Raw genomic sequence first — 26,198 nt, forward strand, 5'->3', positions numbered from 1 at the left:
TCTCACTCTGTGTATCACCACTCTCACTGTGTATCACCACTCTCACTGTGAATCACCACTCTCACTCTGTGTATCACCACTCTCACTGTGTATCACCACTCTCACTCTGTGTATCACCACTCTCACTGTGTATCACCACTCTCACTGTGTATCGCCATTCACTGTGTATGACCACTCACTGTGTATCAGCACTCTCTGTATATCACCACTCACTGTGTATCACCACTCACTGTGTATTAACACCCTCGCTGTGTATGACCATCCTCACTGTGTTTCACCACTCACTTTGTATCACCACTCTCACTGTATCACCATCGTCACTATTGATATATTGGCGTCCGTATGATAACTCTTGAATACCAAACCTGATTCACTTCAAGTCTGGGTTATTAAATACTTGGATACTTGTCTCGGATCACACAGTGACTGAAATATATCTATTTGGTTGATTGCTCACTTACTGCGGACAGTTGTGTGTGTGACTTCAATCATCCAGGTTTGGAGCTGTATTTGAGCTCTCCAGGTATACTCCAGGCGGTTATATATTTTATACGCTCTGTAATATTATGATGGTGGATAAATCAGCACAGCTTTGAGAAAGGGAACTGAGCAGAGACGAAAAGCCCAGAACTGTACATCCTGTGATACATATTTTTGATGATGATATGGAAACCACCACTACCCAGCCCAGAACTGTACATCCTGTGATACATATTTTTGATGTTGATATGGAAACCACCACTACCCAGCCCAGAACTGTACATCCTGTGATACATATTTTTGATGTTGATATGGAAACCACCACTACCCAGCCCAGAACTGTACATCCTGTGATACATATTTTTGATGTTGATATGGAAACCACCACTACCCAGGCAACATTCTTGGCTAACAGTAGCAAAAATAAAAGACTAATAGAAACTCTGTGTGATATGATGCCTATGACTGGCATACATGTAAAGGAGGCTGAGGCAGACGTAGATATACTGCCTTAGCAGCTCTTGCCATGGCAGAGACAGAGGACCTGCCAGACACTGACGTACTGGTCATACTGATGGCTACAGCAACCACTAGTACAGATACAGACATGTAACGGCGCAGCAGCATCAAAAAAACTGTACAACATACGTCAAATTCAGGATGTCATTGGAAATGCCAGCAAGCATTTAATGTTTTTTACATGGAGTGACTAGCTGTGATAAAGTGTAACATGGTCAGAGCGAGTGCAAAGTTTTTACACACACACACACACAAACAAAAAAAAGGACTTTCACATGCTGGACGCGTTCTCAATGCCTGGAAGTACTTCTGATGAAGTAAAGCATGCAGGGGAAAGATTAATTCTTAAACAGTATTGTGATGGCATCTTTAAAATGCTCTAGGAATATCGCCAATTGTATATAAATGGGCAATCCAGCTTAGCTAGTTTAGTTCAGCGTTTCACCTTGCAAATTTACCCTTTATTTAGTACTGCAGCAAAGCAATATTTGCATTGCACTTATCTCACAGTTCAAGCATATATGGTATATCCGTTGCCGCCAACAGAATGGTGATGGAAGTCACAAGAGAAAAGCCTCATACCAGTGGAAACCAACCTTCCTCTTGTCCCTGACAGCCTGCTTAGCAGGACTTCATGTACACAACTGACAGTTGTGGGTTAAGAACCTAAAACTGTTTTGCAACCCACTTATTATTATTATAATCAAAGCAAAGTGCTTAACCCACAAGGGTCATTAGAGACTATTGAGGTGGAGAAGATAAAAGAGGTAGAGACAGAAAGGACTGTGAGGTGTGCTAAAGGAAGTACCATCAATGTTTGTGTAATATATCTGTTGCTGTCAAAAGGTCACAGAGGGAGTTTGTGTGAAAGGTGGGGCCGTCAGTGGGTAGGGAAGATAAAAAAAAAAGTAAGGGTGTTAGAGCGCTCCTCGCTGATAGACACGACAGTCCAATAGAATAAGGTAAACTGAAATTGGAGCCTGATTCTCACAGACTGGAACTGGGCGCCTCTCCATGACATACCCATGAGTGAGACGTGTGCGCCCGATGCGAAGACGGGAGAGTTTAGTCCCCCAACTCTGGCATCAATGACAAGAAGGCCAGAAATCTAAACTCGATTTGATAGAATATTAACCAGGTCAGATCAACGTTGTTGCCAACGCTGCAAAGGTGGCTTGAGATTACAGCAAAGTAATCTAAAAATGAAATAGACCTATATGTCACGTTAAGGTGATGTACAGCAGACCGCACAGCTGTACATCACTCATTGCTCTGAACATCTACATGACCAAGGACCCAGCAGAAAACGATTTCTATGTTTTTGCTAGAGATGCGGCACAAGTGAAGCTGGATATAATAATAATAATAATAATAATAATAATAATAATAATAATAATAATAATAATAATAATAATAATAATAATAATATCTTTATTAACTACAAGTACATGTACATGGTATACAAGCCTAACCGACATCTGTGACATACTACTATATAGAAAGCCCCTTGTTATGCTCAGCATTTCGGGCAAATTAGGTCAGTGTCCCAGGATGCGATCCACACCAGTCGACTAACACCCAGGTACCCATTTTACTGATGGGGAACACAGACAACCGGTGTAAAGAAACACGCCTAATGTTTCTGCTCTGGCTGGGAATCGAATCGAATCGAGAGCGTTAGCCACCAGGCCACCAGAGCCTTGATAACCTGCAAAGCATTAGACGTGTCGAAACTACACAAAATGTTGAGGAATGCATGGATGCAATACGAATAACTGCGATGAGAAATGCATACAGTTCAGTAGTGTAAATGCTAACCGAGTCTAATAAATGACCTCGCACAACACTGTACCTGGAGTTTATCTGGAGAGAGTTCCGGGGGTCAACGCCCCCGCGGCCCGGTCTGTGACCAGGCCACGGGACCAGGAACACTGCTACAAATCCGACACAATCGAGGATTTAGAACCATCAGTGTAAACTATGATGGCATGAGGATGAGATCGGAAGTGGTTAAGAAAAAGGGAACGAGAAACAACTGTAGGTATTTGAGCTTTTGTGCACGACAGTGAGGAACAACAGACTCAAACTGTTGGAACCTCCCTCGGGGAATTGATGAACATATAAAAAGGGCAGTTGAAGAGAAGCCAAGAGAGTGAATACAAAGAGAAAAGGGTTGGAGTGAACAAGGGAGGCGATCAAATATGGACCTCCACTAATGTTCATTACCATTCTGTATGTAGAAGGATCGTGAAGGTCATGAGAGTGGACAAAATAACGGACACATTGAGCATCACGCTGATCATAAAAAAACGGAACATTCGCCTCCGCATACAGACTCTCGGCAGGGAAGGAATGAAAACCACCTAGACATAAACGTAATCCCTGATGATGAGCGGTATCAAGTTTATAAAAAACTGCGGGAGAAGCTGCAGAATGTATCTGGTCGCCACAATCTAGATTCGATAGGATTAGGGCTGAATGAAACCAAAGGAAAGCTCGTCGATCTGTCCCCCAAGAAAGATGAACGAGGGTTTTAAGAATGTTAAGCCGGTTATGACAAGTATTGTGAGGTTTCCAGAAGAGTCGGTGACCAAACAGAAGTCCAAGAAATCTGAGTGTATCACGTTCAGGGATACAGGAACGAGATAAAAGACAACAGAACGTCTGGTGAAAGTAATTTAGTGAATTTTAGCACCAGAAAATTTAAACCCATGAGTAGTGGCCCAATGAGAAACACGGTTCACAGAATTCTGGAGTGAGGCCGCTATTAAGTGGCAGTCAGTGCCTGCACAAGCTATAGGAAAGTCAACAACAAAGTAATGACTAAATATTAGATGGGAGAACAGAGGCCAGTTTATTTATAGCCAGTAAAAAAAGAGTGGTGCTAAGGACACATCCTTGAAGGACACCTTTAGCTTGGACAAAGTCCGGGGAAAGCAAAATATTTACCCGAACACGGAAATGTCTCTCAGACAAGAAGTTTTTAAGGAAAAGTGGCTGATTGCCCTGGAGGCCTGAGGAACGAGCCTGAGCCAAGATGTTATTTTCTCCAAGTAGTGTCATATGTCTTTTCAAGATCAGAAAAGACTGCGATAACTGAGTGGTTACTAGCAAAGGCATTATGAAGGGGTCAGTAGTGGAGCTGCCCTTGCGAAAGCCAAATTGACGAGTGGAAAGACTATTGTATATCTAAATACCACACTAATTGTCGATTTAATAGATGCTCCATCAACTTGCAAACTGCACTGGTAAGAGTAATCGGGCGATAGTGAGAGGCATCATGGCCCCGAAATACCCGGTTTATGAAACGGCAGGACAACGACATTTTCCACAGATGGGAAAGAACCCCTTGCGACCAAACAAGATTATAAAACGTAACTGGACTACGAGGGCTGATGGATGTAAATACTAAAGTATACGAACACGAATACCATAAGGTCAGGTTGCAGACTATCGCCAAGTGAAAAGTGTTGACTATAGTTTTTGAAGCGTAAAAGGCACGTTATGAGACTCTTCCCTGCTAGAAGAATCTAAAGGCATTAATTCTCTGGCAGCCATGGATGAAAGAAACGAGGGGTATAGATGGAGCCCCTGAGAGACAAAAAGAGTTGCAATAGCTAAGAGTTGAGGACAAAGGAGAAGGTTCTGCACTAAAAACAGTTTGACGCGAGTAAAGTGCCCAATTCGCTCGTTCAAACTGCCAACACGGGCTATGAGGAGGTCAAGAATACATATGGGATGTAAGTAAGATAGGAAAATGATCGCTGTTATGTAAATCAGGGAGCATAGACAGGATGAAGTCGAGTGCAGTTGAGGAGAAGCATATTGAGAGATCTATGTAAGAGTGAGTTTGAGTGCGAGAGTCGACAGGACTGGTAGTACCTGTATTTAAAGAATGGAGGGGAAGAGAAGCGAGAAGAGCCTCTTAACTGATTGCCACGAGAGTCACAGTGAGACCCTCCCCAGAGGAAATGATGAACATTAAAGTCTCTTGATAAGAGGACAGGAGGAGGTAGGGAAGAAATCAGTGATACTACAACAGGAATAGATAATGGCTGAGATGGAGAAAGATATAAAAAGCAGACTGTAAACAACTTGTCTAAGAAGATGCGGGCTGCAGTATAATGCAGCAAAGTATGGACAAGGACTCGAGAATGTGGTATAACGTGGCTCACAACAACTGCACTTCCATTAAAATTCCCATCAGGAAAAGGATCCAGTGAATGTAATAAGATATAGGCTAAGACGGAACGGAAAACAGCGGAATGCAATTTTGGTTCTTTCAGACAAACGGGGAAAAATTTCGAGAGCAACACCTGAAGCTCTGCCTGATTAGTCCTGAGGCTTCGAATATTCCATTGTAAATAAACCATGTTCGGCTAATAGAGCATAACAGTAACATTTTGTAGTTGTTTACGGACCAGGAGGGTTAGTAAAGTCAACATGAAGTATTGGGATGGTGTGAAGAAAGGTGTTGTGAAGGGTGCGGAAAGTGAGAATGTGAAGTGGCAGGGATGGGAGAGTGGGGTGACCGATAAACGCGAACATGGCTTCAATAATTTCAGATGAAAGAGAAGGTGGAGAGAACATGGCGGCAGAGGGAGAAGATGTAGTTTGGGTAAAAAGCCGAGGGACAACAGAGGACACTAAAGAAAGGGTAGAGGTGTCTTGGCAGCAGAAATTTCTGGAAGGACAAGGGAGCGACAACTGTACTTGGAGGTGGATGAACCTCCACAACAGTATCAGATGCATCTCGAGGTAATAGTTTTGACTCAGAGATAGAGAAAGAATAACATTTGGGAATGTCATGTGGTCTGGGAATTGAAGGAGATTTGGAAGTAAATGGAGGTGTAGACGTTGGAGTTATGTATGGCGTCGATTTACTGAAGAAGTAGGGAGTAAGAGATGATGAGGTTGGGACCTCAGAGCCCACAGTCGCAGAAGGGTTGTAAGTAAGGAAATAAGGGACACAGAGGCAATTGTGGAAGTATGCACCACCGAGGTCTGGGACAGAATAGCGACTCTGGAATAAGAGCCGTGGAGGTCCACAATAAGTCTTTCATTTACGTGTTATATAACACCTTACGTTTATTTGATATAATTTTTTGAAGGTCATATGAGTTGCCATTATTTTTTAATTGGATCGCTGAATAATTATTTTTGACTGCTTGTGTCTGAAAACTTATGTTTAGAGAATTTCATTGCATTTCTATCATATCTGAATTGCAAAGATACAAAGAAAATGATGAGCAGCAGCCATGTTGGTCGCCATCTTGAATTCTTGTTTAAGCACAAGGTGCATTTTAAGGGATTTTTTTTATTTATTTTTTAATATTTTTGTGCATCTTTTCCGAAAATTACAACTTGTTTTAAGTCTTTTCAGGATTCATGGTTTTTCTGGACTACTCATAGATACAACAGGAAGTCCAAGAGTAGATAGGTAGACAAAGTAGACAACTGGCCAGTCTTAGTTGGCCCCGTGGCCGGACTGGCAAAGCTCTCGCTTCACATGCTGAGTATCCGGGTTCGATTCCCGGCAGTGGTGGAAACATTGGAGAAGTCTTCTTACACTTGTTGTCCTGTTTACCCAGTATGTAGGTACCTGGGTGTTAGTCGACTGGTGTGGGTCGCAACCTGGGGGAAAAAATTGAAGACCCCAATGGAAATAAGACAGAAAGTCCCTCGATGACGCACTGTCTTGGGTTATCCTGGGTGGCTAATCCTCCGGAATTAAAAATCCTAACAAAATCTTATCTCTCACAAGTCACTACCCTCACATTAATCATCTTCCACAACCACTGCCTCTACTCTCTTACTTCCTTTTTTTCTTACATATACAGTTCTTTGTCTATTTACCTCTCACTTCACGGTCTACGCCCAAAGGTGTTTTGAACCAGCCCCGGAAATATTTGTGACAAGTGTGGGTGTGGCATGCAAAGAGTACGTAACCTTTATTCGGCGCACGTACACACCCTCATTTACAGGCTATCTCCCCCAACCAGCGAACCAGGTTGCTAAGAGTTGATGATGGGGCCCCGTCGTTCAACTAGTGACCAGGTTCTAGCCAATAAGAAGATGGTTTTGGCAATCGCAGAGGTTATGTGGGTACCGCTCTCCTGTCTGCCCTTGTCATTCCCATTCTAGAGCTGGTTGAAGCACGGTCTGCTATCTTGTGGCTTCTATTTCTGCTTTGCTTACCGTGGAGTGCACTATACTTATCACTGTACATAGTGTACATATTGCTGTTATAAATTGGTGAAGGATAATATAAGTCTAAACTTTTTCTACTGTGTTTATTTGCTCCCATTACACCCGGGGTAACAGGCCATTTGAATCCTGGGTTGTAATAGTGGGCTAGTGTGGTAGGTGGGAGCATCGGTGTGTGACATGTGGGTGGTGGCACTCATAGTGTAGCTGGTGGTAATGGTGGTGATGTGTAATAGGTGGAGGAAGTGTGGTGAGAGGTGGGGGTAGGGGAAGTAGCTGTGGTGAATGGTGGTGGTGGTAGAGTTATGGAGGCTCTAATCGTGGAAGTGGAAATGGGTAAGGGTAGAAGTGTGAAAATGAAAGAAAGTGGAGGAGAAAAGGTTGAGTTAAAAATGTCTGAATGGAAGTGGTGGGGATGATGGTGGTGATGAAGTGATGGTGATCAGATTGATCAGGGTGATCCACCGGGAGGCCTGGTCATGGACCGGGCAGCGGGGGCGTTGATCCCCGGAATACCCTCCAGGCAGACTCCAGATATGCTGTCTGTCAGTCCCTAGGTATCTTCTCCTTGCTCATATATTTATTAAATAAACGCACCAACCATTCCATAACCATATCCACATGTTTTTAATATATATATATATATATATATATATATATATATATATATATATATATATATATATATATATATATATATATATATATATGTCGTGCCGAATAGGCAGAACTTGCGATCTTGGCTTAAATATCAACGCTCATCTTGCCATATAGGACAATTGAAAATTTGTGTATGCAATAATTTCGCCAAAATCGTTCTGAACCTAACGAAAAAAATATATTTCACTGTGTTTGTTTTGTATTAAATTATTGTAAACAAATCTAAAATATATTTAGTTGGGTTAGGCTAAAATAAATTGTTCTTATTATAATAAGGTTAGGTAAGTTTTCTAAGATTCTTTTGGTGCAAGATTATAAATTTTTACATAAACATTAATGAAAAATATATATCTTTAAACGTATAAGGGAAAATTTTTAGAAAGGACTTAATTTTAAATGAGTTCTTGCTAATTGACCAGTTTTACATATTCGGCACGACATATATATATATATATATATATATATATATATATATATATATATATATATATATATATATATATATATATATCCTGTGGAAGGATAGTAAAATTCACTATCCTTTCTTAAGGATTGTGTGGTCCAGTGGATTAAGGCGTCATGAGTTTTCAGCCACCATGAGGCAGGCCAAAGCAGCATGGGTTCGAGTCCTTGGCTTGTCGCAGTGTTGTTATTGATCAATATATATATATATATATATATATATATATATATATATATATATATATATATATATATATATATATATATATATATCGGAGAAATCAATAAAAAATATCTGTAACGTTGTAGGTTTGCTCAGTAGGCGCGATTTCTAAAAAAAAAAAAAATTAAAAAACATTTACACTAGAGGATGATCTTGGAAAATCAATTTTTACCCGAGATGTTCAACTGTACTTAACTTGTTCCAAAAAATATTAGTCACGCTTTTGTACAGAAACAGTACACTATTTGCACTTAATATACCCCATAAAACAGCTTGATTACAAGTACTAGTAAGAGAGCATTGTCAACATTCCTGTTAAATCTTCAACCATGTACTAACAGAATCAAACTATATTGCCTTCACAAATATATTCGTTTTTAAGAAAAGTGAATTAGTTCCTGTGCAGGTGCCTAATCCCTTAGACTGTCATTTCTGAAAATATTTTTATCATTATTACAATCATAACTAAGCGCTAAACCACCAAGGCTGCACTGCCGAGAGCAGCTAATTGATTTTGTGACCACCAGAGACTCTTGGCTCCAAGGATGTAACATGGGAACAAAAGTTTCTGTAAACTGGTCACTGGTATATGGCAAGGGAACCACATCCATCCTGCATAATTCATGCACGGAACAACTTCCGTCTTTTGTTTTTCTTTGAAGTTGAAGCTGATAGTTTGGGGTACTGCCAAAGTATATTCCAGGAGGAAGCATAGAAAATATTATGAACTAAGTCACACAAAGCAAACAGAAACATCAGTGATGTTACTTACCAGCAATACAGTGCGGTGAACTACGGTCATTGCTCATACCTGCAACGAAGACAAGTCACTGTGTTAGTAAGAGACTAAGTCAATGATGGGGCAATAGTGTGGAAGGGCAGAGGTGCAGGAACATTATGACTAAACCCACATCACACAGTGCTGATGGAGGAGTTTGGCAGTGCTGCAGGAACAATGTGTCCACACTCACACCACCTACACAGTCACCACAAGAACTGACCTCGGAGTACCGACTAGAATTCTGAAGTGAACGTGACCTGGGATAGATATAGCAACTGTAGTCCAGGCATGACCATTCGGTCCCTCCCTCTAATTTATTGAGTGTTCAAGGTTCCGTTACAGTTGTCCTAACTGGAATTCCGTGACGTCACTAGAGCGTGGGTACATCCCTAACTCATCCAGCTACGCCAAGACGAAGCGATGATCACAATCCATCCTTTTAGACGAAGTCATGATCAACAGCCTTCTTGCTATATTAAATGATCAACAGCCATTCTTCAATATGAGGCAGTGATCAATAGCCATCCTTCTAGATTCATTAAGTAGGATGGCTAGTGATCTTTGCCTCATCTAGAAGGGTAGCTACTGACATCGCTTCATCTAGAAGGATGGCTACTGATCTTCACTTCATCTAGATAAATGGCTTTTGATCATCAATGATCGTAATTTACCCTCCAAATAAATTTCTTATTGGTGTTAATTTGCTAAAGTAAATTCTTTTAAGTCCCTTGCACAGAAACTCCAGACTTTCTCCAATACAGGTGAGAACTCCTCCAAATGGATCGTTAAAACTGGAACTGACCTTCAAGTGAATCATATACATTATCTACTCTCTCGAATAAGAGAACACTTCCCTGTATCATGGGAAAGTACCTCATTACGAATCGCTGTTCCTTACTTTTCCCCAAATAATCTCATTAGATTTCAATCGAAGCTTTATCTTGTAGACAAGCATGATTTCTTCAGTTACATTTATGCCTTCAGTTGTATTGTTACATTACTCACACAGTACTCGCTCTCACAAATTATTCATACTTATGGCTTTGTCCACCATCCCACTGGTGAAGCTGGTAATACTCATCTAGTTCACCTAATTGTGGTTGCAAGGGATGAGTCTCTGCTCCTGGCCCTGGCCTTTCTGCTAGCCTCTACTTGGCTCACTCACTTCGTTGTCTTGGTCATTGTACTCCCTGACCACTCGCAGGCTAAAGAAGCATTTCCTAACTTCCTTGTGACTCCTTTGTTTTTATCTTTCAGCTGTGCCTTTCAAAAAAAAAAAAAAAAGCTCCCCCTGTCAAGGCTAGCCATTCCTCTCAGTGTCTTGCATGACACAAAAATTAGCACATTTCAGGTTTTGCCCTAAGATCAACTGCTGTAATTTCTGGATCTGTTCCAGATACAGAGTCAACACAGAATCAGCATCGGCACCAGTGCTACAACCAGCATCATCAGAATGTACATCTTCACAAACCCTTAAATTATCCGGGTCACCAAAACTAGCATCAACAGTGCCCGCACAGGAACACAGACTGCACAAATCTCATCTACAAGCCCACAGAACTACCGGTGCCAGCATCAGTTTCCTACTGGGAGCCAGGATGTGCGCTCTGACAACATGGGTTACGCCAGATGGTATCATCCCTGATATCTACATCTGTTAAATGAAAACTGAGACACATGTGCAACATCTGGGTATCTTAATTGTAGACATTTCGCCATCCAGTGGCTTTATCAATACAGATTCTATGACATAATTTGAAGACAGTAGAACTATATACAAAAGATGAGGTAATCAGTCCCTCAGCCTTGGGGTTGGTATGATGAGCACCGTGGTCGTGAAGACTCACGACTACGGTGTGTCTCAGTTTTCATCTTGTCGGTATTGTATACCATTCTTGTACAGTCTGTTAAATGGCCTATACCTGATCGATCGTGGTCTTTGTGACAGGTGATTGCAAGGTCAAGCAAGCCAGACAAGAAAGACTGATACAGGGAGGCTGACCAGTGCCTTTGTAATCTTTAAGAATAAGCCCGTGTCCTCTTCACATATCTATAAATGTGATCTTCCATTCTTTGTCTCCCTCAAAAAGGCCAATACACTTTAGATATAACCTAGTTTCATATATCTGGCATGATGTATATCGTGGATAGGCCATATGACCATATACATGACAACTATCACGGTTTTCCATAGTTCTTATGGAAAGAGCAGGATGGGAATAGTGGTGGGCGAATTTGACAATGGTTGCAGGTGAATTTAGCAAATATGGAAGAACGGTGGAGTGATGCACCAGCTATCACCGAAAACAAATTTCTTCTCTACCACTGTTGCACTGTTGATGCTATCATATTCTCGTTAGGAATATTTTCCAGCACTTTATGTATCCTTCAGATTTTGCGACTAGTTGATAGTTCACCCCAAATCCATCTTGTGGACAGTTGCGCAAAAACATGGATACACAATTATTTACCTTTTTTTCATATCATTCCCAGGACTATCTATACACTGGTTACTTCAAGTTACTTTCTTTGGCTAACCTATAAACTTTATTTTGAAGAAATGATTCAATGTGATGGAATTCATTAAGTTGTATATTAATTCCCTTGTCTATAATTTGTGAACATTCTTTGCTCCTCCAATGAATATATTGTCTGAGTCATTATGCTAATTAAGTGCCCTCATTAATAATAGAATCACTAGTAATCAAAGAGTCAATTAATTTCTGCTAAAATTAACATTTGGATTTGTGCGCCTGGCAGTGGTGGGCGCCGAGGAGCTTAACCAGGTGCTATATGGCAACACTGTCCACAATAAATATACCCAAAGGTATATATACCTAAAGGTATATTTATCTCAGCGCATATATGCTCAGAGTTTAGTTTAAACCCTTAAAATAGGATTAAAATTTTCGGTTCGTGGAGAAAGTTTCGTGCGACCTTAATGACCCTAGTGTAGTTGATAGGCTTTAAACCCCATTAACCAACCTATCCAACCCCGTCACTACAACACTCCACTGTATATTGGATGTCAGCTTTTATTACTTACAATGCGGTGTGACATGGCATATAAATATTCACTATGAAGAATTTTTTTGCGTCGCTCCAGTACGGAGTGTTGGTTTGTCTAGCAGCAATCCAAACTCAGTGCTAGGCTCCTCTGTCGACCTGACGGATTTTCCGCGATTTCCTTATCTGCCTCTCAGTTTTAATTTTAGTTTCTCATTGATTTGAGGACTTTCAATTTTGTTTTAATGACATTTCACATAATCACATTCCATATACAACAATTTCCTCTTGAAACATCACCAGTACTCTCCCTTAGAGGAGGCCTGGTCACAGACCGGGCCGCGGGGGCGTTGACCCCCGGAACTCTCTCCAGGTAAACTCCAGGTAAACTCTAAAACATAACCAGAACTCTCCCTTAGAGCACTCTAAAACATAACCAGAACTCTCCCTTAGAGCACTCTAAAACATAACCAGAACTCTCCCTTAGAGCACTCTAAAACATAACCAGAACTCTCCCTTAGAGCACTCTAAAACATAACCAGAACTCTCTCTTAGAGCACTCTAAAACATAACCAGAACTCTCCCTTAGAGCACTCTAAAACATAACCACAACTCTCCCTTAGATTATTATTATTATAATCAAGGGGGAAGCGCTAAACCCGGAAGATTATACAGCGCCTGGGGGGGGGGATGTGGAAGGCATTCAGGCTTAATTCGGGGAACTGGAGCACAGATCCAATTCCCTAAATCAAGAGCCCCTCACCAACATCAAGGAGCCTTCCTTGAGGGGAACTCTCCCTTAGAGCACTCTAAAACATAACCAGAACTCTCCCTTAGAGCACTCTAAAACATAACCAGAACTCTCCCTTAGAGCACTCTAAAACACAACCAGAACTCTCTCTTAGAGCACTCTAAAACATAACCAGAACTCTCCCTTAGAGCACTCTAAAACATAACCACAACTCTCCCTTAGAGCACTCTAAAACATAACCAGAACTCTCCCTTAGAGCACTCTAAAACATAACCAGAACTCTCCCTTAGAGCACTCTAAAACATAACCAGAACTCTCCCTTAGAGCACTCTAAAACACAACCAGAACTCTCTCTTAGAGCACTCTAAAACATAACCAGAACTCTCCCTTAGAGCACTCTAAAACATAACCAGAACTCTCCCTTAGAGCACTCTAAAACATAACCAGAACTCTCCCTTAGAGCACTCTAAAACATAACCAGAACTCTCCCTTAGAGCACTCTAAAACATAACCAGAACTCTCCCTTAGAGCACTCTAAAACATAACCAGAACTCTCCCTTAGAGCACTCTAAAACATAACCAGAACTCTCCCTTAGAGCACTCTAAAACATAACCAGAACTCTCCCTTAGAGCACTCTAAAACATAACCACAACTCTCCCTAAGAGCACTCTAAAACATAACCACAACTCTCCCTTAGAGCACTCTAAAACATAACCACAACTCTCCCTTAGAGCACTCTAAAACATAACCAGAACTCTCCCTTAGAGCACTCTAAAACATAACCACAACTCTCTCTTAGAACACTCTAAAACATAACCACAACTCTCCCTTAGAGCACTCTAAAACATAACCACAACTCTCCCTTAGAGCACTCTAAAACATAACCACAACTCTCCCTTAGAGCACTCTAAAACATAACCAGAACTCTCCCTTAGAGCACTCTAAAACATAACCACAACTCTCTCTTAGAACACTCTAAAACATAACCACAACTCTCCCTTAGAGCACTCTAAAACATAACCAGAACTCTCCCTTAGAGCACTCTAAAACATAACCACAACTCTCCCTTAAAGCACTCTAATAGTAGTAAACTGGCTTTAATTATTTTGGTTTTAGATTTTTCGTTATTTACCTTGTAGATATTAACAGACGCTGCAAAATTATATTGAATTAATTTACAAATAAATTCACCAACATATCTTCCCCACAGCTCACTGAGTAACCCTTAACTCCCACATAAGTATTGCCGCCTTATGAACTCTTTCCTATTTCTTCGTATTTACTTACCACTTCAGTTTTAATTTACTCAACATTTTTTCTCCTTTACACTAGTAAACACTTTATACCTTAGCGCATGAGGAAATGTAAAGCTGGTGCTTTAACTGACGACTTCTTTGGTTTATGCCTTAGACCTACGGTATGGCAAGCGTTCATTGTAATGTTGAAAGTTCCGCGTTATTATTAAATGCTTCACCAGTCTGGTCATCTAATTGGTTTTAGTAAACTTACACTGATAACACTGGACTTACTGTGGCTTCCTCGTTCGTTCTCGTGTTTTGATTAAGTTTTAGTCACAATTTCCTTGAAGGCAACACTTCTTATGGACAGAGTTTGAAGGCGCCGGTACACTCTGATTTGATTTTTTTTTTCACAAAGCAAACAAGAATACTGCAGATATTCCACAAAGGACAGTGCAACCATTCACGACATTACTCAAGTTATCACCGCTGCAATTGTTCGAAAATAACTGAGCCCTCAGTGATTCAAGAAAGGTATTCTCGTATCCCATAAGCCAAGGGAGTTTTCTAAGGAATAAATCCTTGTATCACATGAGTCAAACCTCCCCAACCTGAGTGATACGTGAAAGGTATTTGTGTTGCATAAACCCAGCTCTCTCTACACCAGTGATCTAAGAAGCAGTTGCAACAGTAACACAATAGTGACTGCGTACGCCACTAAATTCTCACATCCATAAAGAGAGAGAGATATATATACAACACAACGAGAACAAGAATAAAAGTAACAAACAATAAAAGGAGCGAACATAAACACTTAACACAAGTACTTTTACAGTAAGTTAAAATAAGCAGCAGCAAGTGAAACACAATTAAATTATTTATCAAGAGGCTTTTAGAAATTCCCCGAGATCTCTCAGCACCTAGGTAATTATTACCAAGATCTCTACAGCACCTAGGTAATTATTACCAAGATCTCTACAGCACCTAGGTAATTATTACCAAGATCTCTACAGCACCTAGGTAATTATTACCAAGATCTCTACAGCACCTAGGTAATTATTACCAAGATCTCTACAGCACCTAGGTAATTATTACCAAGATCTCTACAGCACCTAGGTAATTATTACCAAGATCTCTACAGCACCTAGGTAATTATTACCAAGATCTCTACAGCACCTAGGTAATTATTACCAAGATCTCTACAGCACCTAGGTAATTATTACCAAGATCTCTACAGCACCTAGGTAATTATTACGAAGATCTCTACAGCACCTAGGTAATTATTACCAAGATCTCTACAGCACCTAGGTAATTATTACCAAGATCTCTACAGCACCTAGGTAATTATTACCAAGATCTCTACAGCACCTAGGTAATTATTACCAAGATCTCTACAGTACCTAGGTAATTATTACCAAGATCTCTACAGCACCTAGGTAATTATTACCAAGATCTCTACAGCACCTAGGTAATTATTACCAAGATCTCTACAGTACCTAGGTAATTATTACCAAGATCTCTACAGTACCTAGGTAATTATTACCAAGATCTCTACAGCACCTAGGTAATTATTACCAAGATCTCTACAGCACCTAGGTAATTATTACCAAGATCTCTACAGCACCTAGGTAACTATTACCAAGATCCCTACAGCACCTAGGTAATTATTACCAAGATCCCTACAGCACCTAGGTAATTATTACCAAGATCCCTACAGAACCTAGGTAATTATCCCGAGATCCCTACGGCACCTAGGTAATTATTACCAAGATCCCTACAGCACCTAGGTAATTATTACCAAGATCCCTACAGAACCTAGGTAATTATCCCGAGATCCCTACAGCACCTAGGTAATTATTACCAAGATCGCTACAGCACCTAGGTAATTATTACCAAGATCCCTACAGCACCTAGGTAATTATCCAGAGATCCCTACAGCACCTAGGTAATTATTACCAAGATCCCTACAGCACCTAGGTAATTATTACCAAGATCCCTACAGCACCTAGGTAATTTTTAAAAAGATCCCTACAGCACCTAGGTAATTATTACCAAGATACCTACAGCACTTAGGTAATTATCCCGAGATCCCTACAGCACCTAGATAATTATTACCAAGATCCCTACAGCACCTAGGTAATTATCCCGAGATCCCTACAGTACCTAGGTAATTATTACCAGGATCCCTACAGCACCTAGGTAATTATTACCAAGACCCCTACAGCACCTAGGTAATTTTTAAAAAGATCCCTACAGCACCTAGGTAATTATTACCAAGATCCCTACAGAACCTAGGTAATTATCCCGAGATCCCTACAGCACCTAGGTAATTATTACCAAGATCCCTACAGCACCTAGGTAATTATTACCAAGATCCCTACAGCACCTAGGTAATTATCCAGAGATCCCTACAGCACCTAGGTAATTATTACCAAGATCCCTACAGCACCTAGGTAATTATTACCAAGATCCCTACAGCACCTAGGTAATTTTTAAAAAGATCCCTACAGCACCTAGGTAATTATTACCAAGATACCTACAGCACTTAGGTAATTATCCCGAGATCCCTACAGCACCTAGGTAATTATTACCAAGATCCCTACAGCAGCTAGATAATTATTACCAAGATCCCTACAGCACCTAGGTAATTATCCCGAGATCCCTACAGTACCTAGGTAATTATTACCAAGATCCCTACAGCACCTAGGTAATTATTACCAAGATCCCTACAGCACCTAGGTAATTTTTAAAAAGATCCCTACAGCACCTAGGTAACTATTACCAAGATACCTACAGCACTTAGGTAATTATCCCGAGATCCCTACAGCACCTAGGTAATTATTACCAAGATCCCTACAGCACCTAGATAATTATTACCAAGATCCCTACAGCACCTAGGTAATTATCCCGAGATCCCTGCAGCACCTAGGTAATTATTACCAAGATCCCTACAGCACCTAGGTAATTATTACCAAGATCCCTACAGCACCTAGGTAATTTTTAAAAAGATCCCTACAGCACCTAGATAATTATTACTCAGATACCTACAGCACTTAGGTAATTATCCCGAGATCCCTACAGCACCTAGGTAATTATTACCAAGATCCCTACAGCACCTAGATAATTATTACCAAGATCCCTACAGCACCTAGGTAATTATCCCGAGATCCCTACAGCACCTAGGTAATTATTACCAAGATCCCTACAGCACCTAGGTAATTATTACCAAGATCCCTACAGCACCTAGGTAATTTTTAAAAAGATCCCTAAAGCACCTAGGTAATTATTACCAAGATCCCTACAGCACCTAGGTAATTATTACCAAGATCCCTACAGCACCTAGGTAATTTTTAAAAAGATCCCTACAGCACCTAGGTAATTATTACCAAGATCCCTACAGCACCTAGGTAATTATTACCAAGATCCCTACAGCACCTAGGTAATTTTTAAAAAGATCCCTACAGCACCTAGGTAATTATTACCAAGATCCCTACAGCACCTAGGTAATTTTTAAAAAGATCCCTACAGCACCTAGGTAATTATTACCAAGATCCCTACAGCACCTAGGTAATTATTACCAAGATCCCTACAGCACCTAGGTAATTATTACCAAGATCCCTACAGCACCTAGGTAATTACCAAGATCCCTACAGCACCTAGGTAATTATTACCAAGATCTCTACAGCACCTAGGTAATTATTATCAAGATCCCTACAGCACCTAGGTAATTATTACCAAGATCTCTACAGCACCTAGGTAATTACCAAGATCCCTACAGCACCTAGGTAATTATTACCAAGATCCCTAGAGCACCTAGGTAATTATTACCAAGATCCCTACAACACCTACGTAATTATTACCAAGATCCATACAGCACCTAGGTAATTTTTACCATGATCCCTACAGCACAAAGGTAATTACCAAGATCCCTACAGCACCTAGGTAATTATTACCAAGATCCCTATAGCACCTAGGTAACTGTCCCCGAGATCCCTACAGTACCTGGGTAACTGAGGTTCATTTATCTAGGCTCAGGGGTCACTTATCTAGGTTCAGGGTTCACTTATCTAGGTTCAGGGTTCACTTATCTAGGTTTGGGGTTGGAGCACTGGCCAATACAGTGGAGGGAGCTCTTAGATCTTTAAGCTAGAAATAGATAGTGGTATGGGTTTTTGTGGAAAATCAATGAATTCTGAGAGTAGTGGTAGTGTGAGTTTTAGGGGAACCAGTAATAGGCAGAATGAGGAACAGTTATTGGTGAATATTGGAAACCCAGTGACACTAGGTGATGAGGAGAGAAATCAAAAGGAAGAGAAAAGAGAAGGAAGGTTTTTTAAACATATTTTATACTAATACACGTAGTGCGAGAAATAAGATGGATGAATTAAGATTAGTTGCAAGTGCGGGTAGCAATGATATTTTTGTCATAACTGGGACGTGGTTTAATATGAAAAAAACGGGACATGCCTGCTGAATGTCACATTCAGGGTTTTAAACTGTTTCAAGTAGGTAGAAGTATCGGTAAGGTGGGTGGGGTTGCACTGTATGTCCGAGATCGTTTAAATTGTTGCATAAAAACTGGTATAAAGTCTAAAATAACACATACAGAATCTGTCTGGATAGAATTTTCAGAGGGGTACGAAATATTGATTTTAGGTGTGATATACCGTCCTCCAAACTTAGATAGGGACCAAGGGAGACTACTTTGGGAGGAAATTGTTAAGGCCACAAGGCACGATAATGTAATGGAATTTTTTGACAGGGAATTTAGAAGTATTTCAGGATTGTTTCTTGAAGCAGTTTGTGACAGAACCTACAAGGGAAAATAACCTGCTTGACTTGGTTCTGGTGAACAAGGAAATCCTTGTTAATAATTTAGAAATTACAGAGGAACTCGGCGCAAGCGACCACTAATCAATTACCTTCAGCATTGAATGGATATATGTTAGTAGGAACAACTCAATAACGGTCCCAGATTTTCGCTTAGCTGATTACAATAGACTTAGAGAACACTTATCATCTGTTGACTGGAGTAACGAAGAGAGCTATCAATATGACAGTTTTCTAAACACTATACAAAGAACGTTTATCCCATATAAAGAAATTAGATTGAATAGCAAGGACCCAAAATGGATGAATAATAGGCTCAAATATCTTTTAGGGCAGAAGAAAGGAATTTATAGGCGCATCAAAAGAGGTGAGGGCCATCTTATGAATCAATATATTGACATTAAGAGGGACATTAAAAAGGGAATAAGAAAAACTAAACGGGACTATGAAATTAAAGTTGCTAGGGATTCGAAAACTAACCCAAAAAGTTTTTTCTAGGTTTATAGAACAAAAGTTAGAGATAAGATAGTTCCCTTTAAATATAACTCTGGGTATCTTACTGACAAGGAGAATGAAATGTGCTCGATTTTTAATAATTATTTTCTCTCGGTTTTCACACAGGAAGACACTAACAATATCCCAGTAATTAACTTTCATAATGGGCCTGAAGAAGATAAATTATATAATATCACAGTCACTAGCGAAATGGTTATGAAACAAGTAGACCGACTGAAACAAAATATATCGCCGGGTCCTGATGAGCTTTTTTCACGCGTTCTTAAGGAATGCAAAATGAAACTCTGTGAACCATTAACTAATTTTTTTAACTTATCTCTTCAAACAAGTGTAGTGTCTGATACATAAGAACATAAGAACATAAGAAAGGAGGAACACTGCAGGAGGCCTGCTGGCCCATACTAGGCAGGTCCTTTACAATTCATCCCACTAACAAAACATTTGCCCAACCCAATTTTCAATGCCACCCAAGAAATAAGCTCTGATGTGAAAGTCCCACTCAAATCCAACCCCTCCCACTCATGTACTTATCCAACCTAGATTTGAAACTACCCAAAGTCCTAGCCTCAATAACCCAACTAGGTAGACTGTTCCACTCATCAACTACCCTATTTCCAAACCAATACTTTCCTATGTCCTTTCTAAATCTAAACTTATCTAATTTAAATCCATTACTGCGCGTTCTCTCTTGGAGAGACATCCTCAAGACCTTATTAATATCCCCTTTATTAATACCTATCTTCCACTTATACACTTCGATCAGGTCTCCCCTCATTCTTCGTCTAACAAGTGAATGTAACTTAAGAGTCTTCAATCTTTCTTCATAAGGAAGATTTCTGATGCTATGTATTAATTTAGTCATCCTACGCTGAATGTTTTCTAACGAATTTATGTCCATTTTGTAATACGGAGACCAGAACTGAGCTGCATAATCAAGGTGAGGCCTTACTAATGATGTATAAAGCTGCAGTATGACCTCTGGACTTCTGTTGCTTACACTTCTTGATATAAATCCCAGTAATCTATTTGCCTTATTACGTACGCTTAGGCATTGCTGTCTTGGTTTAAGGTTGCTAAGATAGCTAATGTAACTCCTATTTTTAAAGTAGGGACAAGTCATTACCATCAAATTACCGCCCAATAAGCAGTAATTTGATGATAGGCAAATTACTAGCTGATATTATAAGAAGTCATCTGGATAAGCATAATTTGATTAATGATACTCAGCATGGATTCACGAAGGGCCGTTCCTGTCTAATTTATTAACCTTCTTCACTAAAGCTTTTGAGGATGTTGATCATGATAAAGAATTTGATATTGTTTATTTAGATTTAAGTAAGGCTTTGGCTAGAATACCGCACCAGACTGTTAAAGAAAGTGGCAGCTCATGGCATTGGGGGAAAAGTGCTGTCATGGATAGAGTCATGGCCCACTAATAGTAAGCAGTGTGCATAAATGGGGATAAATCCGAGTAGGGATCTGTAACAAGTGGCGTTCCACAGGGATCAGTCTTGGGCTCGTTGTTGCTTATAAAATATATATCAATGATCTTGGTGAGGGAATTACTAGTGATATGAGCAAATTCGCCGATGACACGAAGATAGGTAGGATAATTGATTCAAACGTAGATGCCACGGAACTTCAGGAGGATTTAGACAAACTCAATTCCTGGTCAGAAAAGTGGCAGGTACAGTTCAATGTAGATAAATGCAAGGTTCTGAAGCTCGGGAGTGTCCACAACCCTAACACTTATAAGTTAAAAAACGTAGAACTTAGCCATACAGACTGCGAAAAGGACTTGGGGGTTATGGTGAGCAGCAACCTTAAACCAAGATAGCAATGCGTAAGCGTACATAATAAGGCAAACACATTACTGGGATTTATATCAAAAAGTGTAAGCAACAGAAGTTCAGCGGTTAGATTACAGCTTCATACATCATTAGTAAGGCCTCAGCTAGATTATGCAGCTCAGTTCTGGTCTCCATATTACAGAATGGACATAAATTCGTTAGAAAACATTCAGCATAGAATGACTAAATTAATACATAGCATTAGATATCTTCCATATGAAGAAAGATTGAAGACCCTTAAACTACACTCATTTGTAAGGCGAAGAATGAGGGGAGACATGATCGAAGTGTATAAGTGGAAGATGGGTATTAACAAACGGGATATAAGTAAGGTCTTGAGGATATCTCTCCAAGAGAGAACCCGCAATAATGGATTCAAATTAGATAAGTTTAGATTTAGAAAGGATATAGGAAAGCATTGGTTTGGAAATAGGGTAGTGATGAGTGGAACGGTTTACCTAGTAGGGTTATTGAGGCTGAAACCTTGGGTAGTTTCAAATTTAGGTTGGATCAATACATGTGTGAGAGGTGTTGGATTTGAGTGGAACTTGCACATGAGTAAATAGATTTATCAAAGCTTGGGTTGGGCAAATATTTTGTTAGCGTGATGGGTTGTGAAGGACCTGCCTAGTATTGGCCAACAGGCCTGCTGCAGTGTTCCTCCTTTCTTATGTTCTTAACTGTCCCCGAGATCCCTACAGCACCTAGGTAATTATCCCCGAGATCCCTACAGCACCTAGGTAATTATCCCCGAGATCCCTACAGCACCTAGGTAATTATCCCTGAGATCCCTACAGCACCTCGGTAATTATCCCTGAGATCCCTACAGCACCTCGTTAATTATCCCTGATGTCCCTACAGCACCTCGGTAATTATCCCTGATGTCCCTACAGCACCTCGGTAATTATCCCTGATGTCCCTACAGCACCTCGGTAATTATCCCTGAGATTCCACAGCACCTAGGTAATTATCCCTGAGATTCCACAGCACCTCGGTAATTATCCCTGAGATTCCACAGCACCTAGGTAATTATCCCTGAGATTCCACAGCACCTCGGTAATTATCCCTGAGATTCCACAGCACCTAGGTAATTATCCCTGAGATTCCACAGCACCTCGGTAATTATCCCTGAGATTCCACAGCACCTAGGTAATTATCCCTGAGATTCCACAGCACCTAGGTAATTATCCCTAAGATTCCACAGCACCTCGGTAATTATCCCAGAGATTCCACAGCACCTAGGTAATTATAAAAACCATGACAAAGCCGGGAAGGCTTAAACTGTGGGTAAACTTTTCAAATATGAATATTAAAATTGTATACAGTACCGACAGGCTGGTAGGTTCAAATATGATTCACAATCAGTGGTACGTCACAAGCAACACGGAGGACAGACAGGAACAACTGCCAACAGGTGGCTATGGGTGAGGTGTGTGCAGGTTAGTAATCCAAGACAATGGTGTATCTGTTACTATGATGTAAAATATGCCAGAATCCCATTAGCTCAGCCCCTCTATCTCAATGATCAAAAAAACAAAATAACCCTGTTTCCCATAAGGAAAGCCCTTTGTACCTCAGTGATCCAACAAAGGTATCTCCATATTTCCAGCTCCTTCTAGCTCAGTGATCCAAGAAAGGTATCTCCATATTTCCAGCTCCTTCTAGCTCAGTGATCCAAGAAAGGTATCTCCATATTTCCAGCTCCTTCTAGCTCAGTGAGCCAATAAAGGTATCTCCATATTTCCAGTTCCTTCTAGCTCAGTGATCCAAGAAAGGTATCTCCATATTTCCAGCTCCTTTTAGCTGAGTGATCCAAGAATGATACTGTCAAGTAGGGCAGTTGAGGCCGAGAGTATAAAGTTATTCACATACCATCAACAGTCCAATTTATTCTGTTCAAACTAATATTAGAAAATTACACAAAGGGATCATGGATATACAAAATGACATTATATTTAGGCTACATACAAACTGATCTTATTCTACTTAGGCTACATACGAACTGACCTTATTCTTCATAGGCTACATACAAACTGACCTTATTTACTGAGGCTACACAGTTATATTACTAGAATACAAATAAAGAAATGATCTCAATTGCCTCTGTTGTGGGGCATTTGGAACCTAGCTATTTTAGGTGGATAATTATGGTAGAAGTTTATGTAAAGCATTATTAAAAAAATAAGAACTTTTTGGACACAAAGTCCTGATACATATTAACATTACTAATTAAGGAAAAAAATATATACCTCATTGTTAATAAAATTTACTGGTACTACAGGATTGCTACCTATATCAGTGCAATAACCCTGTCTCTACTCTCTCAAATAACAAAAAAGGCACAATATCGTGACTGGAAAGATATACAAATAACCAGCACATAGAAGAGAGGCGCTTACGACGACTTTTCGGTCCGACTTGGACCATTTATAAAGCCACACTAACGAAAAAGAGAGAAGGAGGGGTATACATAGGCCTATATATACCCCTCCTTCTCTCCTTTTCATCAGTGTGAATTTGTAAATGGTCCAAGTCGGACCGAAAAGTCGTCGTAAGCGCCTCTCTTCTATGTGCGGGTTATTTGTGTATCTCCTCTCTCACTCTACCAGATAAAAAGTCCCAAAAAATGTTTCCGTGACAAAACGCTTTCTTTACGAATGTCTTTCACGTTTAGCCTCCCAATCTTTCGGGGTGATTTAATCCTTCCTGTGAAACGCTACTGTAAACTTGTGGTAGGTTTCTTGTACTGTTCATCGCATCTCTTTGTGTTATGCCTCTTGATAATACAATCAAGGCATTTGACATGTCCTCTACGGAGTGCTGCATCCCTATGGTCTTCCAGTCTGTCTTCCAGTCTGTTGACAAGAGAAAGAATTCAGTATGAAATGCAGTATAACATAAAACAGAGGTGTTATTGTTAATCTTAAATGTCCCTTCATATGATCACATTTGCTCCTGATTGCCAACTTATCTATAACTTAATAATTACTGACTTACCTGAAGGTAGAATGACAGCAAATGAAGGGTGGGTAGTGGCCGATGGCTAATGCAGTTCTTAGCTAGTTCTGGAAAACAGAATATGTAAAACGTCAATTTAAATTACATATAAGTTATTTTAAATATTAATTCACTACTATATCATACTAATTATTTAAACTGTGCAAGGATTATAAATTAGTCATTTCCTCTACCTAGTCTTAACTGGATCGCCTCGGTTTTAGTTTCTCAACTTGGTCTCATTTGCCCCCACTTCTTGATAGGCTTATTTCCCGTAAGCCCAGCCAGGCGGTTTCAATGTTCGAAGAAACGTGTCCTCATATCCCATAAGCAAAGCACTCTGTACTTCAGTGATCCAAGGAATGCATTCCCGTATTCCCAAGTCCAACCGCCTCTAGCTCAATGATTTACAATTCTACCTATATCCCATAAATCTAGCCCACTGTGTCAATGAAGCAAGAACTGTATTCCCGTTTGCCATAAGCCCAGCCCACTGTGTCAATGAAGCAAAAAAAGATATCCCCGTTTGCCATAAGCCCAGCCTCTTCTACCTCAATCACTCGAAGCTAGTAGTACATGGCCCCGTTAAAAATTATAATACATCAAAATATGACCTTCGTCTGCATATGCATGCCTGTGTATTGATGTGTATGTAAACATGTATGGATGTATATTTTTGCACGTGTATACATATGCATATGTATTTGCACATAAGTATACGTGTAAACCACCCACACCAGAACGTTAAACTTGAAGCCTTTAATTCCATGTGATAACTGGAGAGAGAGAGAGTGCTTCTTCAGGTCAGGTTCAATCTTTCACTTTCATTGAGTCTTGGATGAATATTTAATTCTCAGAGGGATTCTAAGTGTGTAGTCCTTTCAGTTTTATTTATGCATTTTTTGGTTTATCATTCTTTTTTGGACTACTAGCAAATTGGGTTCTAAGACTGAAAAGATAAACAGACCTTTAAAACACTTCAGACATTCACCATTTGTTTTATATTTTAATTCTTATGTAAAATCCAACAATAAATATTAAACACTAGTCGAGAAACTTGATTTTTTGCACTGCTGTTGTCTGTGTATGAGTTTATAGGAGAATAACTTGCGAGTTTCATTACGACCAGTCTAGTGATCTCTACGACCAGTCTAGTGATCACTACGACCAGTCTAGTGATCATTACGACCAGTCTAGTGATCATTACGACCAGTCTAGTGATCATTACGACCAGTCTAGTGATCATTACGACCAGTCTAGTGATCATTACGACCAGACTAGTGATCATTACGACCAGTCTAGTGATCATTACGACCAGTCTAGTGATCATTACGAGAAGTCTAGTGATCACTACGACCAGTCTAGTGATCACTACGACCAGTCTAGTGATCACTACGACCAGTCTAGTGATCATTACGACCAGTCTAGTGATCACTACGACCAGTCTAGTGATCATTACGACCAGTCTAGTGATCATTACGACCAGTCTAGTGATCATTACGACCAGTCTAGTGATCATTACGACCAGTCTAGTGATCATTACGACCAGACTAGTGATCATTACGACCAGTCTAGTGATCATTACGACCAGTCTAGTGATCATTACGAGAAGTCTAGTGATCACTACGACCAGTCTAGTGATCACTACGACCAGTCTAGTGATCACTACGACCAGTC

The 26,198-nt window shown here is 40.1% G+C and overlaps 1 protein-coding gene and 1 long non-coding RNA gene across 4 annotated transcripts in view; both read right to left on the reverse strand.

Moving 5' to 3' along the window:
* LOC138854803 (uncharacterized) overlaps positions 1–11,885 on the reverse strand; it is a 124,246-nt gene extending 112,361 nt beyond the window's left edge. For both annotated transcript variants that reach the window (XR_011393971.1, XR_011393973.1), the window contains exon 1: positions 9,324–11,885. This is a non-coding gene — a long non-coding RNA (uncharacterized lncRNA). The remainder of the gene's footprint in view (positions 1–9,323) is intronic.
* A 12,110-nt stretch (positions 11,886–23,995) lies between these two features.
* LOC128684524 (ankyrin repeat domain-containing protein 16-like) overlaps positions 23,996–26,198 on the reverse strand; it is a 239,184-nt gene continuing 236,981 nt past the window's right edge. The window contains exons 8-9 of one of the 2 annotated variants that reach the window (XR_011393974.1): positions 24,522–24,589; positions 23,996–24,379 (exon numbers count right to left, since the gene is read on the reverse strand). Coding sequence is in view for 1 of the 2 variants with exons in the window: in XM_070099919.1 (XP_069956020.1) it covers positions 24,353–24,379; positions 24,522–24,589 (95 nt within the window). In the remaining variant the exon portion in view is untranslated. The remainder of the gene's footprint in view (positions 24,380–24,521; positions 24,590–26,198) is intronic. The other variant, XM_070099919.1, reaches the window with a different exon arrangement.

This window comes from Cherax quadricarinatus, chromosome 70 (genome assembly GCF_038502225.1).
Source record: "Cherax quadricarinatus isolate ZL_2023a chromosome 70, ASM3850222v1, whole genome shotgun sequence".
In the NCBI taxonomy this organism is placed as follows: Eukaryota; Metazoa; Arthropoda; class Malacostraca; order Decapoda; family Parastacidae; genus Cherax; species Cherax quadricarinatus.